A 19,310-nucleotide genomic window follows, 5' to 3' on the forward strand; every position below is an offset into this window, starting at 1 on the left:
ATGATGTTCAGCTGGCAAATGTCACAGTCCCTCCAGGCCAAGAAGACAGGTGGAGGGAGGGGGGTCAGAGATGTCCTGTGTCCTCTGGATGAGAAAGGGGACTGGGACCCTGGGCACCAGGAAAGATGGTGACAGGAATCAACGTGAGAGACTCTCCCGGGGTGAGGAAACGCTGATTCTCCCCCAAGAGAGGCCCATTTTCCAGGAAGACAGACAGAATTTATACTGCACCCAAACTCGACTACAGACACAAATCTTTGAAAGGTAGTCTTTTATTTAGTGTTCTAGGAAATTTTAAGTTATTCCTTAAAAACAAAACCAAAGAAATTCAAAGTTCCCAAAGTAACAGAGCAGGAAATAGTAATTTTATAATCCAGAAACGCTGGGTGACCCCTCAATGGGGGATGGGGGGTGGGGAAAAGGTGTCAATTTAGCAGCTTGCTCAGCAGATACCAGGAAACCAGTGTTGGGGTTGGTGTGGATACCAGGAGGTGAAGTTTGCCACCTAAGGCAATTAAGGTAATTAATCTTTCTGCCTCACGGGATCGTTAGTTAATAGTTCTGAAAAAGAAAAAAAGGTTGATTGGAAGAGGGGGCCAAGGGAGAGAAGATCCCACAGAATTTAACATTAAGCTGCCTCTGGCCTTTGATGCAGCATGTGGCTGTTGTGGACTTTCCTCTCTCTATGCCCTTTTGAGCTTCACCGTCAGCAAAGCTGGAAATCACACACCTTTACCCTATTCACGCACACACCTCCACCAGGTGTCAAAAGCTGTTTAGCCTGGCAAAGGGTGGACTTTCCTTCTCCCTCATTCTGCATCCCTGATGAGGCTGACATACTGGAATAAAAGAGGAGGGAAAAACACCTGTCAAAGTCCAAGAAATGAGATGCTATAAAACAATCGAGGCAAAGGACTGACTTTGTTTCCAGAAGCTGACCTTGAGTGGAACTTCTCTATAATGTGTTTGGCATTTAACCTGATGTTTCCCCTACAGTACCGACTGCTCTTTCTGGAATTCTCCAGGCAAGGCCAAGGGAAAAAGCTGCCCCTGCTTCTACAGAGCATGAGCTTCCCAGGGCCCATCAGTTAGGCTGGTATTTGAAGCAGCTGGAGGCAGGTCCTAGCTCTCCTTGTGCAGATGGATTTGGGTCCTTAGACAAAAGCCAGCCAGAGATGCTCCAGTGTTCCCAACCCCCAACTTCTGCTCATGTCTCAGAGCAGACTACAGCTTTTCCTGGATAAATTCTTTCCCAAAGTCAAGTCCTGAAGGATAGTTATTAACTGAGTGACCTCCAGGTTTTCTACTTAAGGAGGTGCAGGAAGGCTATAAACTGAAGTTTTCCCCAGTAGTAGTAGGAGCCAAAGACACTGGAAGTAAATTGTCCTTCATTCTCCAGAGTTCCCAAGTGGCATTTCAGAGGACAAGGATCCTCTCCTCCACCCAGAGATGTCCCTCTCAGACACCGATCAGGTTACACACCTGAGGCCCTAGCAGAGAGGGCTCCAAACCAATCACCTCTCACAAACAACGCAGGTCCCCACACCAGCTCTTCAAGGCCCAGAACCCTTCCGAGTACACCTGCCCCCTAGCACACTTGGGTTATCACAGTAAGAATGCATTTATATCAAGTATAAAATATAATAGGGAACAAATATATACATGTACATTTTCAGAGTTCAAGTGAATATACAGTTTTCTTTATAAGTGTGCAAATATATTTCATAGCACTACAAAAATACCAGTCATCTGAGAAGTTTACAATGGTCCCAGTATTGTAGGAGAGAATTAAATAAAATAGCTGTAGATAATTAAAGGCTAATTAGATAAATCAAGTTACAATACTATCCTTCAGATTAAAGTGCTCTGACATAATCAACGTTGTAGCAAAAGTGATGCTGAAAAGAGATTTCACTGCCAATCGTCTTGCCTCTTAACCTCAACATAACCATAACCATAACTAGAAAAGACTTCCCAATTTAATAACCATCTCAGCCCCTGCCCAACCCATTGGTCTGTGACATTCTTCTCCCAGGAGAGATGACAAGATCTGATGAGATTCTATCATAAACAGGAGAAAATATGAGCAAGACTAAAACACGCTCATTCCAAGATTAGGTCACTAACAACGAAGTTACCTAAGACCCTGGACCAAAGCTGAACTTAAGAAGGGGGCAAGTGTCCTAGTTTTAAAAATATGGGTACTGATTTTGTTTTAAAACAAATACAGCAATTTGGAAAGAAGTATCATCTTCTTGTCACAATTTTACAACAAGGGATTAAGATGCCTGTGAGTCTGTTCATGAAGAAAAATGAAAAAGTAGCAACGGTTTACCTGCCAAGGCATTTGTTTTTACCAGCTTTTCAATTTTATTAGCCAGAGTAAGCCCCTCACTAGAACTTCTGGGTTTCCTTTGGGGCAAGGGCTGGAATATTCAGAGGACAGTCAGAGGGCCCTAGATCAGCCCTTCAGGGTCCGGCCCTGGGATTCCCCATGGCGTATACAACCAAGGGGCTTCTTCGTGTGGGAGGAGCTGGTGGGCCCTGCCCCCCTTCAGGAAACACTGCCAAGGAACCCAGGGAAACAAGCAAAGGCACAGGGGACGTGGCCAAAGAATCCTGCCAGAATGATTCCACACTTGGTGGAACCGTTTTGCCCAAGTGCCCAGATGACCCAACCCCTTATCAAGGCACTTGAACAGGCCATTCTGGTCAGCAGGAATCCTGTTACCATGAAAAGAGGGACTTTGGCCAACTTCTCCAGTGAGTGAAAAGCAATTATCTATTCACCAATTCGACTTTTCATTATCTCCACTAGAAGGGCCCTTTTGGACCTATACAGAGCATATTTTAAGGCTGGGGAGTAGTGAAAAAAGCTGATTTTTAGAAAACGCAGCTGGTTCAAAATCTAAAAGGCACACTCAGAGGCTTTCCCTAAGCTCTCCTGCTACAATAAAAAAAACAAAAATAAAAACAAAAACCAAGAGCCAAGTAGATTTACATGATATCAAAACTGAGTATCTGCAGCCAAGAAGCCACACATGAACTTCACAAAGGCCAAGAAAGGATGTGTCACTCAGCACCAAGTGCACAGTTCTTCTTGTTTCATGTACTGTAAAATCTCAACATCACAGAAAGAAAACCCTGGAGTTAAAATACGTTAAAACCTCCTGTGCCACCTGACTCTCTGGCCCAGGATCAGATCTTATGACCATGTCTCTGGTGGGCATAAAACATTTACAACATAGTTAAAGGCACAGTGGCATTTAAAAACAAAACCCTGGGAACGGACAGTACAAGATTCATTGTATTAACCTGGCAGCAACTGGTAGAACCGACCCTTGCCAGATGAACAGGAGAGGGAGATGGTGATTTGGAGGCTATTTGCTGGTTATCAGGTACACCAGGTCCTCGACCTCATGAGCAGGAGGAAACAAACTCACAAAACAGCGTCAGTGTTCAGCTCTGGCGAGTCACATCTTCCCTGCCTTTTTGCCGACCTGAGCCGAAATGCGGAGGATGTTGGGGGTTTCTTCCATGACCCTGACGAGCAGATTGTCAATGTAGTCTTCCAGCTCTCGAACCTGGAACTCCTTCTTGCTTATCGTTTCCTTCTGCTTGAGGACAAGCTGGATAAGCTCGTCATGGGTCAGCTGTGCATAAGCAAAAGCAGGGTCTGAGGGGCTGTATTTCTGTGGAGAGCAGAGAAGGGAAAAAAAGTTACAAAGTTGGCATAGGAATCAAGTCTCGAAAAGAAACACAAAAATGGAAGATGCTACTAGTGATGTGGGTCTCCTGGGAATCTGTTTTCAATTTAGGTTGAAACACAGGTTGTTGAACTATGAAGTTTAAAGCCTAGACCAGAGGGCAGAAAACTTCTCTGTAAAGGAGCATAGAGTAAATATTTCAGGCCTTGTGGGCCAAATGGATATAGCCTTTGTTGCATATTCTTCTTTGCCTTTTGTTTTGTTGTGCTGTGTTCTGGCTTTACAACCCATTAAAAATGTAAAAAACATATTTAGCTCACAGGCCGCAGACCACTGGATAAGTACTCTGGGTTTGGGGTATGTGGTGGTCTGGAGTTATGTACCCCAGAAAAACATGTTTTTGATCTTAATCCATTCCTGTGGGTGTGAACCCATTGAAGAGGCTAATTCAGTTAAGGTGGGCCCAACTGAGTAAGAATGGCTCTTAATCCTATTACTGGAAGCCTTATAGAGAAGGACACAGAGGAAAATGCCACAGGCAGCAGCCGGAAGCTGGAAATCAATGAAACCAGAAGAGAAAGAAGATGCTGCCATGTGCATTGCCATGTTACAGAAAAGTCAAAGAACTCCAGAAATTTCTGGCCAGACAGAAGATACCAACCACAAGAGGAAACAAGACTTTTAGCTTCTGAAACCCTGAGCCTATAAATTCCAGTTGTTAAGCCAGCCCATTGAATGGTATTTGTTTCAGCAGCCAGAACACTAAAACAGGGGATTAAAAAAATGTAACCAATGGAGACTCAACCCTCCAATTGAGTGTTCACGCCTTTGTGAACATGGCGCTTGCACAACCAAGTATCAATGCACAGCTGAGAGATGAGGCCCAAGCCTGGGGGGGGGGGGGCATGAAGAAACACTAGTGATAGAAGACACAAGAGGTGGCTGCTGTCCTTCCCACACAACAGGTGGCTGTCGATTCCAGGCTGTGTGCTATACCTAAGACACAACAAGAAGGATCAGCGATGAGACCAAGGCAGTGGCCACTCAGAGACCCACTTTAAGTCACTTTGTACTCATGAAAAATTAGTGGAGTCAAAGCCGGATGCCACCACATTGCAGCCTCCACTCTCAGGCTCCCTTGGCACAGCCTCTGGGCACTCGGCAACCTGTACTGGAGCTGAACGTTTCCACTCCCGATGCAAGAGCAGGTGCCCTGAAGAGTTACTGTCCTTGGTAATCTCGGACACCTGGAGTTTAACTGCAACCTGAAAAGGCTCAAACCATGAGGAAACACAGATAAGGATTAAATAATAAGTATCAGGTTGTACCAAGCCTCCAGTAAGGGGGAGATAAAACCAAACTTTTTCTGAAATCAGAGGCTCAGGAGATGGCAAGTTTAAAGAAACAAAGTCCTGGAATAACCCCAAACATTCTTGCCTGCAGAGTGTGAGGCTGCTCCAAGGATATAACGGTTTCACTGTCTAACATGACAACCTCCTGTTGTCCTGAGAAGAAGCTCAGTCGAGAGCAGAATCAACACTCACTCTTCCCTGTTGGGTCTAGTGAAGCAAACTGCCCAACACAGGCCAGAATTCAGAGGACAAATCCCTCTCCTTGTATCCTGACCAGGAAGAAAAGTATGATGATTGTAACAGTTTGCTCAGCAACACATGCAGACTGTTTCATCTACGGGGTGAGTTTTACTCTAACACAGGTGGTACATAAATAGGAGATGTTTTACTACTTTTCAAAAACTCCTTCTCCCTTAAATCTTTTTTTTTTTTTTAAATTAACTTTTTGAAAGCATACATTCACAGGGTACTTCTGGACCTCAATCACTCTATTGATGACTTCCACATTATTAATATGGAAGGGAGTAATTTAGAGACCAGAGAAGTAAAATGAACTTTAAGAGCTTCGACAAGCAAGAGAAATGATATCTGAGCAAGACCTTAAAGCATCAATTAAAATGAAGTTTTCCCCAAAACAGATTTTTTTTAATATTATAAAAGGAATATTTGCTCACCATGGAATATCTTAAATACAGAAGGGTGAAAAAAACAATTATCTGCAATTCTAACCCATAATATTTATTGCCCTGAATGCTTACATTTAAAAAGAAGAGCTAAAATAAAAGACTTAACTGCACACCTGGGGGAACTAGAAAACTAAAGAAGAACAGCAAACTAATCCCAAAGCAAGTAGAAGGAAAGAAATAACAAAGATCAGAACAGAAATAAAGAAACTGAGAATTAAAAAAAATATACAGAATTAACAAAACCAAAAGTTGGTTCTTTGAGAAGAGCAATAAAACTTACAAACTCATAGCTAGACTGACAAAGAAAAAAGAGAGAAGATGCAAATAAATAAAATCAGAAATTAGAAGGGGAGGCATTACTACTGACCCCACAGAAATAAAAAGGCTCATAAGAAAAGACTATGAACAACTGTATGCTAACAAATTAGATGACCTAGATGAAATGGACAAATTCCTAGAAACATACAAACAACCTACACTGACTCTAGAAGAAACAGATCTCGACAGACCAGTCGCAAGTAAAGAGATTAAATCAGCCATCAAAAACCTCCCAACAAAGAAAAGCCCAGGACCAGATGGCTTCACAGATGAATTCTACCAATTATTCCAAGAAAAATTAATACCAATCTGCTCAAACTCTTCCAAAAAAATTGAAGAGGAGGGAACACTACCTAACTCATTCTATGAGGCCAACATTAATATCAAAGTCAAATAAAGATACCCAAGAAAAGAAAATTATAAACCAATTTCTCGAATGAATATAGGATGCAAAAATCCTCAACAAAATACTTGCAGATCAAATCCAACAACACAGTAAAAGAATCACGTGAATTTTATCCAGGCAGGCAAGGATGGTTCAACACAAGTAAATCAATCATTGTAATACAGCATGTCAACAAATCAAAGGGGAAAAACCACATGATCTTCTCTATTGGCACAGAAAAGGCATTTGACAAAATCCAGCATCTTTTCTTGATAAAAGCACTTTGAATGATAGGACTGGAAGAAAACTTCCTCAACATGATAAAGGGCATATATGAAAAACCCACAACTAACATCATACTCAATGGGAAAGACTGAAAGCTTTCCCTGTAAGATCTGGAACAATACAAGGATGCCCACTGTTACCATTGCTATTCAACAATGTGCTAGAAGTTTTAGCTAGAGCAACTAGGCAAGAAAAAGAAATAAAAGGCGTCTAAATTAGAAAGGAAGAAGTAAAACTTGCACTATTTGCAGATGACATGATCGTATATATAGAAAGTCCCAAAAAATCTACAGCAAAGCTACTAGAGCTATTAACAAGTTCAGCAAGGTGGCAGGATAGATCAACATGCAAAACTCAGTAGTGTTTCCATACAATAATGGGCAATCTAAAGAGGAAATCAAGAAAAAAATTACACTTAAAATAGCAATTAAAAGAATCAAATATCTAGGAATAAGTTTAACCAAGGATATAAAGGACTTGTACACAGAAAACTACAAAACATTGCTAAAGGAAATTTTAAAAAGACCAAAATAAATAGAAGGACATACCATGTTCATGGATTGGAAGTTTGAATGTCATTAAGATGTCAATTCTACCCAAACTGATTTACAAATCCAATGCAATCTCAATCAAAATTCGAAGAACCTACTTTGCAGAAAAAGAAAAGCCAAATATCAAATTTCTTTGGAAGGGTAAGGGGTCTCGAATAGCCAAAAACATTTTGGAAAAGAATAACAAAGTTGGAGGACTTCCTGACTTTAAAGCATATTACAAAACTACAGTGGTCAAAGCAGCATGGTACTGGCATAAAGAAAGATATATTGATCAATGGACTCGAGTTCAGAAATACACCCTCGTATCTACAGCCAACTGATATCTGATAAGACTGCCAAATCTACTCAACTGGGACAGAACAGTCTCTTCAACAAATGGTACTGGGAGAACTGCATATCTATATTCAAAAGAATGAAAAAGGACCCCTACCTCATACCATACACAAAAATTCAGTTAAAATGGATCAAAGACCTAAATATAAGAGCCAAGACCACAAAACTCTTAGAAAAAAATGTAGGGAAGCATCTTCAAGATCTTAAGGTAGGCAATGGTTTCTTAGACTTTAAACCCACAGCAAAAACAATGAAAGAAAGGATAGACAGATGGGGCCTCCTCAAAATTAAAACTTTTGTGCATCAAAGGACTTTGTCAAGAAACTGAAAAGACAACCTACCCAATGGGAGAAAATATTTGGAAACCACATACATGATAAGGGTTTAATATCCAGAATATATAAAGAAATCCTACAACTCAACAATAAAAAGACAACTCAATTTAAAAATGGGCAAAAAAAATAACCTGAATAGACATTCCTCCAAAGAGGAATTACAAATGACCAAAAAACACATGAAAAGATGCTCAACATTACCTGCTACTAGGGAAATGCAAATCAAAACCACAATGAGATATCATTTCATACCCACCAGAATGGCCACTATTAAAAAACAGAAAATTACAAGTGTTGGAGAGGATGTGGAGAAATAGGAACACTCATGCGTTGCTGGTGGGAATGTAAAATGTTACAGCCACCGTGGAAGACAGTTTGGTGGTTCCTCAGAAGCTAAGCATGGAATTGCCGCATAACCCAGCAATCCTGCTACTAGATATATACCCAGAAGAACTGCAAGCAGGGCTGTGAACAGACATTTGCACACTGATGTTCACAGTAGTAGTATTCACAACTGCCAAAAGAATGAAACAACCCAAGTGTCCATCAACCGATAAATGGATAAACAAAATGTGGTATATACATACAATGGAATGTTATTCAGCATTACAAAGGAATGAAGTCCTGATGCATCTGAAAACTTTGAGGATAGTATGCTGAGTGAAATAAACTACACACCAAAGGACAAATGTTGTATGATCTTTGTGGTTTGGATGTATTATGTCCCCCAAAATGCCATTATCTTTGATGCAGTCTTGTGTGGGCAGGAAACGTATTGGCGTTGATTGGGTTGGAGGCTTTTCATTGGATGTTTCCGTGGAGATGTAATCACTCAACTGTGGGCGAGACCTTTCACTGGATAATTTCCAAGGGGTATGGCCCTGCCCAGTCATCATGGGCCTTGATTAGTTTATTGGAGCACTATATAAGCTCAGACAGAAGGAATGAGCTTGCTATAGCCAAGAGGGACACTTTGAAGAATGCACAGGAGCTGAGAGACAAGCTGCAGATAAGAGACAGTTTGAAGACGACCATTGAAAGCAAACTTTTGCTCCAGAGAAGCTAAAAGAGGAAAAACGCCCCAAGAGCAACTAAGGGTGATATTTTTGAGGAACTGTAGCCTAGAGAGGAATGTCCTGGGAGAAAGCCATTTTTAACCAGAATTCTGGAGCAGATGCCAGCCACGTGCCTTCCCAGCTAACAGAGATTTTCCAGACGCCATTGGCCATCCTCCAGTGAAGGTATCCAATTGTTGATGCCTTACCTTGGACACTTCATGGCCTTAAGACTGTTAACTTGTATAACCAAATAAACCCCCTTTATGAAAGCCAATCCATTTCTGGTGTTTTACACTCCAGCAGCATTAGCAAACTAGAACAATCTCACTGATAAGCAAACTCATCAAGTTAGAATCTAGAAGGGGATACACAATGGGAAGCTGAAGCTTAATTTGTACAGAATTTCTATTTAGGATGTAAAGGTTTGGAATTGGATGGTGGTAATGGTAGCACATTATTGTGAGTGTAATTAACAGCTCTGAATTATGTATATGAATGTTGTTGAAAGGGGGAAGTTTTGGGTCATGAATGTTACTAGAATGAAAGTTAGAAGATAAAACATGGGACTATATTACACAGTGAACCCTGCTGTGGACCAAGGGCTGGGCTTAATAGCGCAAGTATAAGAATGTTCTTTCATGAATTAGAAAAAATGTATGCTAATGCAAGGTGTTAATAGGATGGTACATGGGGGAAACACACCTAATGTAAACTATGGACTATAGTTAATAGCACTATTTTAATATTCTTTCATCAGTTGTAACAAAGGTACCACATTAATACAAAGTGTCAACAATAGGAGGGTGTGCTGGTTTGAAGTGTTATGTACCCCAGAAAAGACCATTTTCTTTTGATCCATTCCTGTGGGTGCAGATCTATTGGAGGTGGGACCTTTTGATTAGGTTGCTTCAATTGAGATGTGACCCACTCCATTCAAGGTGGGTCTTAACCTTTTACTCAAGTCCTTTATGTGAGGAAAAAGGGCAGAAAAAATCCAGAGCGCTCAGAGAGAAAAATCCAGAGAGCTCTCTCACGACCCAGAGAGAGCTAAAGGAGAATAGCCCTGGAGATGCTGAGAGAGGTCCCACAGACTCTCAGAGGAAGCCAATGGAACGAGAAGCTGAAAGCAACGGAACCCAGGACAGACGGACCAGCAGATGGTAGCCATGTACCTTTCCATGTGACAGAGGAATCCCGGATGCCAGCAGCCTGTTTTCAGAGAAAGTATCATCCTGTTGATATCTTAAATGGGACATTTTCATGATCTTGGAACTGTAAATTTTTAAACTAATAAATCCCCATTGTAAAGCCAACCCATTTCTGGTATAATGCATTCCGGCAGCTTTAGCAAACCGAAGCAGAGGGTATATGGGAATATTGTGGGTTTTACATGTCTTTTCTGTAAACTTACAACTTATCTAATTAAAAAATAATAATTTTTAGAAGGCATTATGCTAAGTGAAAGAAACCAGACCCAAAGTATTTCATATTGTATATATGTAATTTATATAAAATGTAAGTATAAATAAATGTATACAGACAGAAATAGATTAGTAGTTACGCAGGGCTGGGGAAGAATAGCAGGACTGACTGAGAGGTGACTGCTAAGGAGTATGTAGTTTTTCTTTTTAGAGTAATGAAAGTGTTCTCAAATTGACTGTGGCGATGAATGCACAACTCTATAAATATACTAAAAGCCACTGATTGTACACTTTTGATGGATAGTATGGCATGTGAATATATCTCAGTAACACTGCTTTTTAAAAATTCTGTTATACTTTAACCATTTCTTTATCACTGGATATTCAAGTTGTTTTCAATTTTTCCTATTTTTTATATATAACATTTTTATTAAAACACATGAATTGAGATATCTTTGGTCATATCTCTGAGTATTTCCTTAGAATAAATGCCTAGAATTGAAAAGGCATGTACACATTTACAGTACTTCATACAAACTGTCAAAGAGCTATTTGGTTTGGAGTCTGTTCTCCAAAGAAAAATTTTAAAAACAGAACACTGAAATCAGAAAACCCTAGTTATCTGATGACTAAAAGAAAGTATAAATCAATCCAGCATGAGAGAAAGACAACAATGGTGGTAGAAAGAAAAGATACAGAAAATGCCTGCTCATATGAGAAATTACAGAGCCCGTTAACACAGAGTTACTTCTAGGATTTTTTCACTGGAATTTTTAAAATATAATTTATAACAGTAATGATATATGTAGAAATGTTTTTCTATATTATATGACAGATGACTTTTGGATCTAGTTGGCTTTACTGTTTTAAAATACAAGTCTTAAAAGTGCGTGGATAAATAAAACACTCCTAGTTATAGATCACCTATAAAGGATGGAGGCCCTAAAACAATAAATAACTAAGAAAAAAGGCCATTGTAGTAATGATGTAACTGCCTTTCATAACTACTTCAGCTATGCTGTTTCTTTACCTAGCCTCCTTCTTACTTTGCAATAGTCCAAAAAGTGGGTTTTTTGTTTGTTTGTTTGTTTTTGGTCTGTTTGTTTTATAATAACCATTGTCTTATGCCTTTTTGTTTTTTGTTTTTCTTTTAAAGGCAAGTTATTCTCTCAAACAGGGCCAGGAATTAAGTCCCTGATTAAGTGAGCCTTGCAGAGCAGATAAAACAGGAGCCAAGGGTCTTGCTAACTTCCTGAAAAGCTAGGTGTTTGTTTCTCTTTGGAGCCAAGCTGCATTCCACACTAAAAGGAAGAGGGGATGGGACGCTGCTAAATCAATCTCATTTCCATTATTGTCTCCTTTATGCTATACTTTGTTCAATTTCCTGGTAAGAACTGTTAGCTCCAGGGAGACTGGTGCTGCCTCTTGTCCCTGCATCGATCATACAGAAGCTAGCCACGCTGAGCTGATCATTTTACAGGCTGGGCCTAGCACACAGTAGGCACGCAGTTCTAGCTGGGGCTGGTAATTTTGAGAATGATGCTTACCATCTGCCCTGGCAGCAAGTGCTACAGAGAGGGCAACAGGGCTAGAAGATGCTAACCTGTTTTCAGGAGTAATTAGTTATTACTCAGCCTTTTAACCTAAGCTCAATCTCTGGTTTTCAGCAAAATTTAGCCCAGCTCCTAGGGGCATAGGTGCAATGAAGCCAGGGCAATCAACTGCCCAGCACTTAAAAGATGCTTTCAGAAACAAAGGAGGTACAAGTGAAAGTTTTTATTTAAAAAAGAAGAAGAAAAGGAACTCTTTGCTGTGTTAGAGTCCATGGGACTCTAAAATGTCAGATGGGATGAAGTTTTTAGATGCCATGAACTAATATTAAAATATAATATATTTCCACAAACTGCAGTCCCGGTAGTCAGTTAGAAGTTCCTCTCCACATATTTGAAATATAACACATCATTGTTCACTCAGGGTCATCAATTCCTTAGCAAGCCATTTCTCTCCCACTCCATGTGATAATGAGTCAGAGAAGATAGGGATTTGCAAGAAGGCAGGCTTCTAAATCCTTCTGACTTTAGAACCCCAAAGGGTAGGATGATGATATCATAAAGCAGATGTCATAAAGGGATGTAATCCGAGGGTTTGTTTTGTTTTGTTTGGAGTGGGGGGACATATTAGCCCATACTTTTTATTATTTTTATATTTTTTATTTTTAGCCTATGCTTTTTTTTTTTTAAATTCACATACCATACAATCATCCATGGTATACAATCAACTGTTCACAGTACAATCATATAGTTATGCATTCATTACCACAATCTATTTGAACATTTTCCTTACATCAGAAAGAATCAGAAAAATAAAAAATAAAAGTAAAAAAAGAACATCCAAATCTTCCCCCCCATCCCACCCTATTTGTCATTTAGTTTTTGTCCCCCTTTTTGTACTCATCCATCCATACACTAGATAAAGGGAGTGTGATCCACAAGGTTTTCACAATCACACTGTCATCCCTTGTAATCTACATTGTTATACAATCCTCTTCAGGAGTCCAGACTACTGGGTTGGAGTTTGATAGTTTCAGGTATTTACTTCTAGCTATTCCAATACATTAAAACCTAAGAGGTGTTATCTGTATAGTGCATAAAAATGTCCACCAGAGTGACCTCTCGACTCCATCTGAAATCCCTCAGCCACTGAAACTATTTCGTCTCATTTGCATCACCCTTTTGGTCAAGAAGATATTCTCAATTCCACGATGCCGGGTCCAGATTCATCCCTGGGACTCATATCCTGCATTGCCAGGAAAATTTACACCCCTGGGAGTCGGGTCCCACATAGGGGGGAGGGCAGTGAGTTCACCTGCTGAGGTGGCTCAGTTAGAGAGAGAGAGGGCCACATCTAAGCAACAAAGAGGAACTCAGGGGGAGACTCTTAGGCACAATTATATGCAAGTTTAGCCTCTCCTTTGCAGTAACGAGCTTCATAAGGGCAAGTCCCATGATAGATGGCTCAGCACACCAAACCACCAGTCCCAATGTTTGTGACAACATCAACACCGGTCAGGTGAGGAAGTCCAACACTTCTGCACCTTCCCCCAGCTCCTTGGGGCAGGGGGCTGTAAATATAGTTTTTATTGTCCGCCCAAATTACTTTGGGATGTGTCACTATTTCACTCTAACCTTTATTAACCTACCGTATCTCACTTCCTATTCAAAGTTCCATGTAATTGTGGTGTTTGAACAAACTGACTGTAGAGTTATACTGTTTAGAAAATATAGATCCTGCACCAAATGGACATCTCTTCCCTTGGTCTCACATGGAAGCTGAAGTTTTAAAACACAGTCAGTTTCGACCCTTACCCTTTGGCCCGGTTTGCCCTAGTCTTAACCAGATCTGCTTCATTCATATCACTAATTGAAGTCTGTAGCCCATGCTTTTTAAAGAGACAAGACCCTCTAATTCAGTAATTCTCTCCCTGGAAATTTAGCTTAAGGAAATAATCTAAAAGACAAAAAAAGTTCTATGTAAGAAATTTACTACAGTGTAAAAAAAAAAAAACAAACAAAACCACCTAAATATTCAATAGGGGAATAGTTAAGTAAATATTGGTACAACTATTTCAAAGTATAATTAAGTAGCAATATGCAAAAGTGAATATGATATACTGTTAAGTGAAAAAGAGAACAAGAGTGTTTTGATGTGTGTGATGAAGTTGGAAAATCATCATTTAAAAACCATCATATTCATCAACATAAAAAGCCTGCACGTGAAAGCATGATAAGGTGCAGGAAATTTACATAGTCTCAAAATTATTTCCCCACAAATTTCTTATGAACTGTAAAGGGGAAAAAACCTCAGCTTTACAGTGGGGAGCCTCGCAGACACCTCCTTAATTAAGTCCTCACAGTTAATACCCCCACTGATGGAACAAACCCCTATCATGCACCACCTAAGATCATGTTATCTGCATAGTTAATTCCCTCCAAGAATGTAATACCTCAACCAAATAATGAGAAAACATCAGACAAACCCAAACTGAGTAAAATTCTACAGAACAACCCGTCTAAATTCTTTAAAAATGTCAGTGTCTAGAAAGACAAAGAAAGGCTGAAGAACTACTCGAGAATAAAGGAGACTAGGTAGACAAGATAACTAAATGCAATGAGTGATTCCGGATGGGACCCCAGAAAAATAAAACAAAAAAATCAAAAACAAACCCTAAAGCTAAAAGGAACATGGTAGTTTGAAGCTGTATGTACCCCAGAAAAACATGTTCTTAAATCTAATCCGTTCCTGAGGGTGTGAATCCATTGTACGTAGGACCTTTTGATGAGGTCACTTCAGTTAAGGTGTGTCCCACCTCATTCAGGATAGGTGTTAATTCTGTAACTGGAGTCCTTTATAAGTGGAATGCAATATAGACAGAGAAAAAGCCATAGGAAGCAAGAAGCTGAAATTCAACAGAACCCAGAGAGAAGGGAGAGGCCAGGAGAGACCGCCATGTGCATTGCCGTGTGACATGGAGTCAAGGACCAAGGATCGCCAGCAGCCAGCCCCAGAGCACCAGTCTTTGGGAAGAAAGCATCACCTTGATGACTCCTTAATTTGGACTTTCTTTTAGCCTCAAAATTGTGAGCGAATAAATTCCCACTGGTTCACCAGATCCATTTCAAGGTATTTGCTTGAACAGCCTAAGAAACTAAAACAAGGACACTATAGGGACAACTGGTGAAACTGAAATATGGATTATAGATGAGAAAACAGTATTGCATTGATGTTACATTTCCTGATTTTTGATAAATTTATTCTTAGGAATTACATATTTACATATTTAGGGGTAAAGGGGTATGATACATGCAACTTATTCTCAAATGGTTCAGAGAAACACTACGCATATAAATGTGTTTTAGAAGGAAGAAGAGAGAGGGAGGGAGAGGGTGGGAAGGAGAGAGAAGGAGAGAGTGTGAGAATGATAAAGCAAATCTGGTAAAATGTTAACAATTGGTGAACTGGGCTGAAGGCTATACAGGAGTTCTTTGTACCAGTCTTGTGACTTTTTTTGTAAGTTTGAAATTATTTCAAAATAAAGTTACAAAAACAGTACACTCACACAATGTTTACAATGACTAGAATTATACATTTTTACCTAAAGATAAGAAAGGAAACAAGGAAAAATTAAAACATCTGATTTGAATGGGCCAGACTGTAAATCCCTTTATCTTTTTAAAATGTGCTGATGTCAGTTATGTTGCTTGAGACACAAACTATTACACAGTAAATAATGATAAGGAAAAAAGTAATTAGCTGGTGGAAAATCTGGGGGTTCCCAAAGGTTATCCAAAAACACCAGAAGTGGGATTAAGCTAGTCCTGGTATAACCTGCTGCCCAAGGAGATGTATATAATGATGAACCAAGAATTTTTTTTTTTTCTTTTTGTAAATTCCTAACATGCTGACTTCTTAGAGAAGACATACCTTCATTATGGCTTCACTGATCAAGTTCTCGCTGATGATGGTGGCAGTTCCCAAACTGGAGTTAGCAACCTTGGTGGCTGTGGTGTTCATCGGCTTCACAGGATGAGGTCTAGAGAGGAGAGGAAAAGAGACCCTTTCTGTAATGGCCAAACTAAGAAACCACCCATCTCGAAGACGGCGGCCAGCAAGCTAGACACAAAGGGGAAGAGAGAGGTGACATGCGCTGAGCACATCTCCCATCCAACACTTTCCAGTGTTCAGTTCCTGTGGAAATGGAAGAAGACAGGACTGGGCAGACATAGGCAGTCGGCAAAGCACACCTGTGGCCAGGTGTCCTGAGGGCCTCACAAAACCCTCTGTCCCATTACGAATATCAGGAGAACACTCAAGATAATCTCTTACTTTAGCAGGCAACTGTAGCCTATACAGTTCCACTATACCATGGAAATCCCTGAAGGGTCTCCTTTTCTTCCAAAGTCAAGAAAGAGTTCAGAAAAGCCTCATTTCAGGCGGTGCCCAAGGGGACTTTCAACACTGCCAGATTCTACCACTCAATCTCAGAATCTGAAACTATTAAGATTCTGATCACAGTAAACATTTCTGCAATTTTACAGCCCCCAATCTGACTGTGCAGAACATTCCTAAGCTACCTCTGAAGACTATTACTGTGTTCTTGCTACAAACACAAAGCTGTCTGGAGGTATTCCCACCACAGGGGACAGCCCTTTTAAAAGAGGCCCTAGTGTGACTGTGATTGTGAAAGCCTTGTGGATCACACTCTCTTTATCCAGTGTATGGATGGATGAGTAGAAAAATGGGGACAAAAACTAAATGAAAAATAGGGTGGGATGGGAGGATGAATTGGTTGTTCTTTTTTACTTTTACTTTTTATTCTTACTCTGATTCTTTCTGGTTCAAAAATAGATTGGGGTGATGAACGCACAACTATATGATGGTACAGTGAACAGTTGATTGTACACCATGGATGATTGTATGGTATGTGAATTTATCTCAATAAAACTGAATTTAATTAAAAAAAAAAAAAAAAAAAAAAAAGAGGCCCTAGCAGCAAAGCAGACCTGTTGCAGCATCAGAACTTGAGTGCTTAGAAAGCCATAAAAATAACCCCTGCAGGTAGAAAGTGAAGGGGAACCATGGCTCACACTTAAGAAGACAAGCCTCCCCATCTCTCACCTGTGCTTGGCTGACCCACTTCCAGCGCTCGGCTGAGCTGACACTGGATGTGTCTCTGAGGGTGCGACCCAGGCCTGAAGAAGCGGCTTCCTCTTGCCAGAATTTCCAACTTTACCAGCAGAGCCCTCTTCTGTTGCTTTTTTTTGAGATTCTGCTCTACTTGTCTGGTGAGTGTCAGAATGTGGACAACTAGGGAAAGAGCATGTGGCAGGAAAGGACTCAGAAAGGAAGGAGCTGGGTTCAGGAGGGTCTAAGGACATGTCAGAAGGCTGCCGTGGCCTCCCACCTCCCTGTAGTTTTTCTCCCTCGCTGCCTCCAGGGCTTGGCAACTGTTCATCCAAGCCCAAGCTCTTGCCAAGATGCGGTTTATGAATTCCTGGAGCTGCAGCCGGCTCTGCAGAAACTGTAGCAGATGCTTCGGGTGCTTTCAATCTGAAGTCATGCAGGCTGCCTGCAGGAGCTGCAGAACCATGTGCCATGCCCCTCGGTGCCTTTTCCTTCTCTGCACAGGGAGGTAACATGCTCAAGGACAAAGCTCCTGCTTCCAGAATTGCCTTTGCCGCCTCTCTGACATCTTCCACCTGCTCTACTCTCTCGTCATCTGACGTGACCTCCGGAATGGAAGGAAGGGTTAAGCTCAGATCAGCCAGGACTGGAGATTTAACATCCGGAGCGGACTGAAGGTCACACAGGGGATCAGACAATAAACCTTCGTGATCGCTGGCTTTGCTCTGATATTGCTCCATAAGGGAGTCGTCATCCTCGGTCTTAAAGAGTGGAGTGTCTCTCCCTGAGCTTATTTCCTTCACGGGGCCTTCTGGGAAAAGGGGCTCCTCGTGAGACGGCCCAGGTTCAGTCGCGGCTTCCCTAGCCGGGGCCTGTGTGTGAGATGACTCTGGAGGCTCACTCGGCTCCTGGGGATTCCTTTTGTCCTCTTCTACCAATCCAGTGGACTCTTCCACCTCTTCTTCTGTAAAGAGCTGCTCAGAAAATGATACTCGCTTCTTGACTTTCTCCCGGCCTTCACCAATGTTCAGAGCCGGCTCTTCATGTTGCTGCGTCATGGACTCAAGAGGGAGCAGCGGGTCTCCTGTTTTAGGAGGGGGCACCGCTTCTTCAACTGCAGATGTCACTCCACCATCCCTAAGTTTGTTCTTCTCAAAAGATCTAGACTGAGCCTCAAAGCCTGCACTCTCCTCCTTACAAGGCTTCCCAGCTGCACTTTCAATTCCACCACTTCTGACAGAAAGGGCCAGTGGTATCTCTTGGGCCTCTTCAGATGAAGGGATGTCATCTTGCTGTTTTGTTTGGGAAAACCTCAAAAGCTCCTCTCCTTGTTGCTCCATTTCAGATTTTTCCAGGAGAGATTTTTCTGAGTCCTTAAGGCCGATATTCTCTATGTCTACCTCACTGACCTTCCCCCTTGGAGAATCTTCCATTCCTTTATACACTGGGATGGATGGCTCTTTGGAAAGTGATCCTGAGGCAGAGGAAACTGTATCTGGAACTTGTGTTAAACTCTCCTTTTGTGACTCTGCCTTAAGAAGCATAGACAGCTCTTCAGAACCGGCCCGGCCCTTGTCTGTGGAGGGCCAGTTTTCAATAGGAGTAGACGTGGAAATGGGAGCCACTATGGGAGAAGACAGAGAGCAGAAGACAGAAGGGCTCTCAGAGGACTGTGTCTCTGAATCATGCCCTGATTCAGAAGGAAGAGGTGTCTGACCAGGACTGGAAGGGACAGCAGGAAAAAAGAGCAGGGAGTCTGGGGAAGAAGGAAGCCTGGCTTTGGGTTGAGCCTCTGGAGACACTTCCAGTCTGCAAAAAGGACAAAAATAAAACCTGCGGGTCAGTTGCAGATGCATCATGAGAGACAAAGAAAAAAAAAACACATGTAAAAATAAAGTTGTTCAAAAGAGGAGAATTTATATATATATATACGGGGTGGTAGCTTAAGGAAAGAAGGGACACCAATACTTGACATACAAGAGGGACACTGTTATCACCAAGCACATCTGCCACACCAAGGTCTGTTGCAATAGAAATGGAGAGATCCAGGTAAGGCAACAACCTGCAGTTCCTTTTGGTGATAAACACGAAGCCCTGGCATTTGATTACTGCGGGGCCAAAAGCATCCAAAGAGTTCAGAGCAGCGGAAGATGTACCTTAAGGCAATAGGTACAGATTCTGAAGAGGAAGAGTCT

At 41.2% G+C, this 19,310-nt stretch overlaps 1 protein-coding gene across 2 annotated transcripts in view; it reads right to left on the reverse strand.

Annotated features, from left to right (window-relative positions):
* Positions 1 to 256: 256 nt before the first annotated feature.
* Positions 257 to 19,310, reverse strand: part of RAB11FIP1 (RAB11 family interacting protein 1) — a 35,609-nt gene continuing 16,555 nt past the window's right edge. The window contains exons 4-6 of one of the 2 annotated variants that reach the window (XM_037831369.1): positions 17,110 to 18,924; positions 15,916 to 16,024; positions 257 to 3,692 (exon numbers count right to left, since the gene is read on the reverse strand). In XM_037831369.1, the coding sequence (XP_037687297.1) occupies positions 3,474 to 3,692; positions 15,916 to 16,024; positions 17,110 to 18,924 (2,143 nt within the window). In that variant the 3' untranslated portion in view covers positions 257 to 3,473. The remainder of the gene's footprint in view (positions 3,693 to 15,915; positions 16,025 to 17,109; positions 18,925 to 19,310) is intronic. The other variant, XM_037831370.1, reaches the window with a different exon arrangement.

Source organism: Choloepus didactylus, chromosome 3 (genome assembly GCF_015220235.1).
Source record: "Choloepus didactylus isolate mChoDid1 chromosome 3, mChoDid1.pri, whole genome shotgun sequence".
NCBI lineage: Eukaryota > Metazoa > Chordata > Mammalia > Pilosa > Megalonychidae > Choloepus > Choloepus didactylus.